This window comes from Danio aesculapii, chromosome 3 (genome assembly GCF_903798145.1).
Source record: "Danio aesculapii chromosome 3, fDanAes4.1, whole genome shotgun sequence".
NCBI classification, from domain to species: domain Eukaryota; kingdom Metazoa; phylum Chordata; class Actinopteri; order Cypriniformes; family Danionidae; genus Danio; species Danio aesculapii.
Window position 1 is genome coordinate 6,243,306 of NC_079437.1, and position 7,550 is coordinate 6,250,855.

The following is a 7,550-nucleotide window of genomic DNA, read 5'->3' on the forward strand; positions in this document are numbered from 1 at the left end:
TTATATTGTATGATTTATGCGTTAACTGAAAGTTCAATAAATCAGCTTTTCATACAGCTCTACTTTGTTATAATATGACAACATTTGGTCGATACACAACCATTTAAAAACCTGGAAAACCTGAAGGCTTAAAAAAAAAATTATATTATATTGCAAAAAAATAGCATTTAAATTTTACCAAAAATGGTTTTGTTTTTTTACATTTACAGTAGGAAGTTTACTCAATATTTTATGGAACATCTTTACTTAATTTTCTACAGATTTGTCATATTTTTTTTTACCCATATAATTATTTATATTTATATTAGTGCTGTCAAAATTAGTGCGTTAACGCATGCGTTAAATATTTCAAATTAATCGCATTAAAAAAAAAATTAACACAATAAACGCAGTTGCAGTTTTTTTTCATTTCCTGTTGTTGCTGATGTGTGTTTAACGTGCAAAGAAATGTGGATAAGACCAAGGAAGCACTTTTTGAAGGCAAGTTTCAGTATTAAACAATTAATGTCGCAGCACCAGGCTATCCAGCATTTCCTCCAGAGTTTCATCTAATTTCAGGTGTTTCATTTTTAACTTTCGACTTCTGTTCTAATGGACTTTGATACGGCATGGCGAACGGAAAGAAAAACCTCTGCATTGTGACTCGGTGGTCCTTTAAAGTAAAAAAATAAATAAATAAATGAATTTTCGCTGCTTACATGGTAGACTCTTAATAACAGCATTATCTTGAACATATTAAAATCGGACTATTGGTGTCCATGTGAATGTACTCAGAAAGTGTCAGATGAAGTCGCAAGCTGTCAAAGACAGCGCATTCCTCTGCCCTTCAGCATGTGCCCTCTAATGATTAACCGCGATTAATTTTCAAAAGAAGTGTGATTAATTAGTTCATTTTTTTTTAATCGATTGACAGCGCTAATTTATATATACACATATATATTGCCAAAAATCCCCATCCAACAAAAAAACATCCGTTAATTAACAGTTTCCTTTCATTTATGGTTGTGAAATGAATTATGGGCTGTTGATCTCTGCTCTGTCCACGTTTTATATTGAGGGTTCTTACACCCTTTCCATCTTCAAATTCCAGCACTTTTCAAGCACTTTCAAGGTGCATTTCTATGCTTTTCCAGCACCTAACAACCACCGTAAATTGCGTTAATATATGCTGTATGTACTTTTCACATTTAAATTTATTGTGCTATTTAAAAAAAACACAACTTAAACTATTGAATACTCTAGAGCAGGGATGTCAAACTCAATTCCTGGAGGGCCGCAGCCCTGCACGGTTTAGTTCCAACACTAATTAAACACAGCTGATCAAACTAATTAAGTCTTTCAGGCTTGTTAACTGAACTGTGCAGGGCTGCGGCCCTCCAGGAATTGAGTTTGACATCCCTGCTTTAGAGCATAGATTTATTGGGATAGTTCACTCAAAAATGCTAAATTAAATAAAAGTTGAGTTATTGGATGAAGGATCTTTTTAAGTTTGGTCTCTTTCTGAGCTTAAAAAATGAGCTTTCAGTCAGATTTTGTTTGGGTGTGGTATCAAACTTTCATGACCAGTCGTTCATGATATTTCATCTGCATTGCAATGTTTTTTACAGTCATTGGTTTGCTGTTTCAGCTGCAAAGATGCATTCTGGGTGAATGTTTAATTCAGTTCACCTTTATTTGTATAGCACCTATCTACAATGTAGATTGTGTCAAAGCAGCTTCACATAGAAGATCTGAGTAAATTGTAACAGTGTAGTTCAGTTTTCAGTGTTTAAGTTCAGTTCAGTTTAGCTCAGTTCAATGTGGTTTAATAATCACTACTGAGAGTCCAAACACTGAAGAGCAAATCCATTGATGCGCAGCTCTACAGATCCCGAACCATGCAAGCCAGTGGCGACAGCGGAGAGGAACAAACTTCACCAATTGGTGAAAGTGAAGAATTAAAAAACCTGGAGAGAAACCAGACTCCTATGGCCAAACGTCTTGTGCAGAGCTGCAGTCTAGGCGTTGGAGTCTCCTAAATATGTATGGAGCTAATAATATGCCAAAACAATCTTAATGTGAATTATTAACAGTCAATTAATTTAATAAAACTGATTATTATATTACTTATATGCCTCTGTTTTGAATTTAACTAAAAGATAAGGTTCAAGTATAGGTCAGAATCAGCTCTTTATCCCTCAAACAACCAAAAGCTTAAATAAGTATGATTAACCAATGAGATGTAATTATTAAATGTATGAATTTTCCTCACTGAAGCATGTATATACTTATTACACACACTGCTGAAAATAGCTGACCCCCGATAGTCAGTTTGCAGAAGAATGGTCTCCTCCTGATCCAAACAAATCCCAGAAAATTCACGCAGCTCTGTGATTGGCCAAAATGCTTAGTTTGACTTTTTCTTCCCTGTTGATGACCCCTGACCTACTTTCTGCTCCATCTGAAGTTCACAATCTGAATTTCTGGTTTTGAATTTTATAATATTGAATTTGATGTTCTGAATTTCATCATCTTGAAAACTTGAAACTGTATTTTTACAAAGCCAATATCTGCAGGCTATGAACTCAGAACCCCCAAAAATCTGCAGCTTAAAAATAAGACTATAAAAATCTGCAGCTTAAAAATAAGACTATAAAAATCTGAAGTTTAAAAATAAGACTATAAAAATCTGAAGTTTAAAAATAAGACTATAAAAATCTGAAGTTTAAAATAAGATTATAAAAATCTGAAGTTTAAAAATAAGATTATAAAAATCTGAAGTTTAAAATAAGATTATAAAAATCTGAAGTTTAAAAATAAAACTATAAAAATCTGAAGTTTAAAAATAAAACTATAAAAATCTGAAGCTTAAAAATAAGACTATAAAAAATTTAACTTGAAAAACTTCAGTTGTCTTAAATTTCAGATGTTCAATAGTTAAGTTAAGGAATTCAAATTCAAAACATTTTTAAATGGCATACAATATTCAGTTTTATTGACTTACAATTTTTAATAATTCAAATGAACACAATTCAAATTCAGATTGTTTTGGCATATTATTAGCTCCATAAATACGAGCATACGGTGAACATTTTGCAATTAAAATCAGTCGCATGGCAACAATTTATGCACTCGCACAAATGCGCCCAAATATATTTGGAGCTCACATAGATAAAATTTCGGGCGAATATGCAAATTAAACAGTTGTAATTTCGAATTCAAGCAGGTTCAAGCACTTTGTCCAAAATCCAGCACTTTTCTAACCTTGAAAACACTTTATTAAAAAAAAAATCGAGCATTTCCAGGATTTCCAGCACCCGTAAGAACCCTGTATGTTGAAAACTCAGCTAAACAGTTTAACAAAGTGACTTTTATTAACATTTTCGTGAATGAATATAATGTATAAGAAATCATAATATCTAGAGAAGTCTGTCTGTAAAACAACAGAAAATGTACTGCAGATTATTACAAGGTTTCTGTAGCGTAATACACAACAACCCAGACAATACAGCACTGCAGACTATTACACGTTCATAAGTCACTTTTTACAACTTCTCAAGGTTAAAAGCTGGAGGAAAGATCAAGATCCCATAATGCAACTCAAAAGCTGAAATAAATGAGGAAAAATAAACACAAAAATCACAAAATACAGAAAACTGATCATGTATGGATATTTTTACAGTGTAGCTCTCTAAGGGAAAGTAGTAATGTGTGTAATCTGATATAATCTCATCACAGTAAAGTAAATCATGCAGTAACAGTAGAGAGATATCAGCTTTCAGACAGAGGAGATCATGTGCTTCTCCAGTCATTAAACAGATCTGCAGAGTCGCTGGATTCCAGCATAACTCACTTAAAACACACTAGAGTTAAACTTTACACAACCCAGAGTGTTTTAAAGAGATTCACCATATAAACACACAAAACACTCAATTGAGCTGTGTAAAGCTGAACTTGAGTGCAAGTGTTTAAAAGACACTAAACAGATAAGAGTATTAAACACACTCATTTAAAACACACCAGAATTCAACTTTACACAGCTCAGAGTGTTTAAAAGAGATTTACACCATATAAACACACTTAACGCTCACTTAAAACACACTCAAGTTCAGCTTTACACAGCTCAGAATGTTTAAAAGAGATTTACACCATATAAACACACGAAACTCACTGAAAACACACTCAAGATCAACTCTATACTGCTCAGAGTGTTTTAAAGAGATTTACACCATATAAACACGCAACACGCTCACTGAAAACACACTAGAGTTTATCATTACACCACTTAGAGTGTTTAAAAGAGATTTGCACCATACAAACATACTTAACACTCACTTAAAACACACTAGAGTTAAACTTTACACAGCTCAGAGTGTTTAAAAGAGATTTAGACCATATAAACACACAAAACACTCACTGAAAATACACGAGTTCAGCTTTACACAGCTCAGAGTGTTTAAAAGAGATTTACACCATATAAACACAAAACTCGCTGAAAATACACTCGAGTTCAACGCTATACTGCTCAGAGTGTTTAAAAGAGATTTACACCATTTAAACACACTTAACACACGAGTTCAGCTTTACACAGCTCAGAGTGTTTTAAAGAGATTCACCATATAAACACACAAAACACTCACTTAAAACACGAGTTTAGCTTTACACAGCTCAGAGTGTTTAAAAGACATTTCACTAAACAGATAAGAGTATTAGAGTATTAAACACACACTCATTTAAAACACCAGAATTCAACTTTACACAGCTCAGAGTGTTTAAAAGAGATTTACAAACACTCCCTTAAAACACACTCGAGTTCAACTTTACACCACTCAGTGTTTTAAAGATTTACACCATATAAACACACGAAACTCACTGAAAACACACTCGAGTTCAACTCTATACTGCTGTGTTTTAAAGAGATTTACACCATATAAACACACAACACGCTCACATAAAAAAACACACTAGAGTTAAACTTTACACAGTTCAGAGTGTTTAAAAGAGATTTACACCATATAAACACACTTAACACACGAGTTCAGCTTTACACAGCTTAGTCTTCTAAAGAGATTTACACTATAAAAACACGCAACACACTCACTTAAAGCACACTAGAGTTAAACTTTACACAGATCAGTGTTTAAAGAGATTTACACCATATAAACACACTTAACACTCAACACACAAGTTCAGCTTTACACAGCTCAGATTGCTTAAAAGAGATTTACACCATATAAACACACTTAACGCTCACTTAAAACACACTCGAGTTTAGCTTTACACAGCTTATAGTGTTTTAAAGAGATTTACACCATATAAACACGCAACACGCTCACTGAAAACACACCAGAGTTTAACTTTATACCTCTGTGTTTTAAAGAGATTTACACAATGTAAACACACGAAACTCACTGAAAACACACTCGAGTTCAACTTTACACCACTCAGTGTTTAAAAGAGATTTACACCCTAAACACGCTCGCTTAACACACGAGTTTAGCTTTACACAGCTCAGAGTGTTTAAAAGACATTTACACCATATAAACACGCAACACGCTCACTGAAAACACACTAGAGTTTAGCTTTACACAGCTCAGAGTGTTTAAAAGACATTTACACCATATAAACACGCAACACGCTCACTGAAAACACACTAGAGTTTAGCATTACACAGCTCAGAGTGTTTAAAAGACATTTACACCATATAAACACGCAACACGCTCACTGAAAACACACTAGAGTTTAGCTTTACACAGCTCAGAGTGTTTAAAAGACATTTACACCATATAAACACGCAACACGCTCACTGAAAACACACTAGAGTTTAGCATTACACCGCTTAGAGTGTTTAAAAGAGATTTGCACCATATAAACACACTTAACACTCACTTAAAACACACTCGAGTTTAGCTTTACACAGTTTAAAAGGGTTTTAGTAAAAAGAGATTTACCCCAAATAAACACGCAACACGTTCACTTAAAACACACTAGAGTTCAGCTTTACACAGCTCAGAGTGTTTAAAAGAGATTTACACCATATAAACACACACTCACTTGAAACACACTTGAGTTCAACTTTACAACTCTCAGAGTGTTTTGAAGAGATTTACACCATATAAACACACACACAAAACACACACACCAGAGTTCAACTTTACACCGCTTAGTATTTTAAAGACATTTCCACTAAACATAAGATCATACAAACACAAAACATTTACCTTACTGTATAAACAACAGCAGATTTATGAAAGCCATTCATAATCAAAGTAAAGTTGATTATATATTCGCACATTCAAACGTTCTTCTTTACAAATCCTAAATAGGGAAATCATGTTAGAGGCCAAATGATGGTCAAAATATGTTGTTTACAGTCAATTAAACAGTGCAATGCTGTTTTGAAGTCATATTTATGCTAATTCAGACCGGATATTCAAAGTAGCGTGATAAACAACATAACATTGAGGTAACGCTGGTTTACAATGAACATATTCTGACTTTCTCCATAATAATATAATTTCATAACTCATATTAGCAGCCAACGACAGTTCACAGTCAATTAAATGGCGCTAATGTTGTTTAGAAGTCACACTCATGTTAATTCAGACACAATATTCAAAGTATAGCGAGGTAAACAATGAACGTACGCGCGAATATAAAACCAACTTTAGTATGAAAGTCGCAGATATACTCACTGTCACTTCTCACTGATGCTGTAAAACCGATGAGAAACAACACACAGAAGCTGAAGTCTGGCATGTTTGTGTCTGTGTTCAGTCAGTCGGAGCCCACAAACCGAAAATAAAGCGCAAATCCGCCTGTAAACAGTCTCCTTGTGGGAAAACCGCACATGCACGCGATCGCCAGTGACTAATTATGAGTTATTAACGTTAATAAGACACAACTGACACGCGCTGGACAACGCGATAAACACACACAGACGAAAAGAGGAACAAAAATGAACTTCACCCCAGATGGGACTCGAACCCACAATCCCTGGCTTAGGAGGCCAGTGCCTTATCCATTAGGCCACTGGGGCTGCATTATCAGAGAGAGGGCGGAGACGGTTATAAACCTGTCCAACCAGAGGGTAGGGAGAAGTCACATGACCAGCGCTGAGGAATATAATGCGGAAGAGCAGAAGTCGCCAGAAAGTTTCAGAAGTTTAATAATATTTTACTAATAATTGAATTACAAAATAGTACTTAATAACGAATACAGAATGGGTCTTCCACGTTTTTCCGGTCAAGGACCCCTTATTAGGTGATTGAGCGACATGGGGCAGATGGAAAATGTATGAAACACAGCCTCTGATATTAATAGAAACCAAGCATATCACGCTAGTTATATTATTTTAAGACAGTTAAAACTATGCTGTCTGTATATTTTTATATCTTATAGAAAGATTTATGCATCTTAACGAAAATATTGTGCCATTAAAGTTGTTCAGAGTTGTCTTAATTATGTAGTTTCATGTATATCCCTGATCCAGTCAGGCAGATAATTATATAATTACATGAGCTTTAATTAACAGAACTTTACATTTCAATCTTACAGTCAGCTGGACGATC

General features: G+C 34.3%; 1 protein-coding gene and 1 non-coding gene across 2 annotated transcripts in view; both read right to left on the reverse strand.

Annotated features, from left to right (window-relative positions):
* plbd1a (phospholipase B domain containing 1a) overlaps window positions 1-6,992 on the reverse strand; it is a 21,735-nt gene extending 14,743 nt beyond the window's left edge. Inside the window, exon 1 of the mRNA XM_056453006.1 lies at window positions 6,675-6,992. Coding sequence (XP_056308981.1) covers window positions 6,675-6,738 — 64 coding nt within the window. The 5' untranslated portion in view covers window positions 6,739-6,992. The remainder of the gene's footprint in view (window positions 1-6,674) is intronic.
* Window positions 6,946-7,018, reverse strand: trnar-ccu (transfer RNA arginine (anticodon CCU)). The gene has a single exon. It is a non-coding gene; the product is annotated as a tRNA-Arg (tRNA).
* Between the last annotated feature and the right edge of the window lie 532 nt (window positions 7,019-7,550).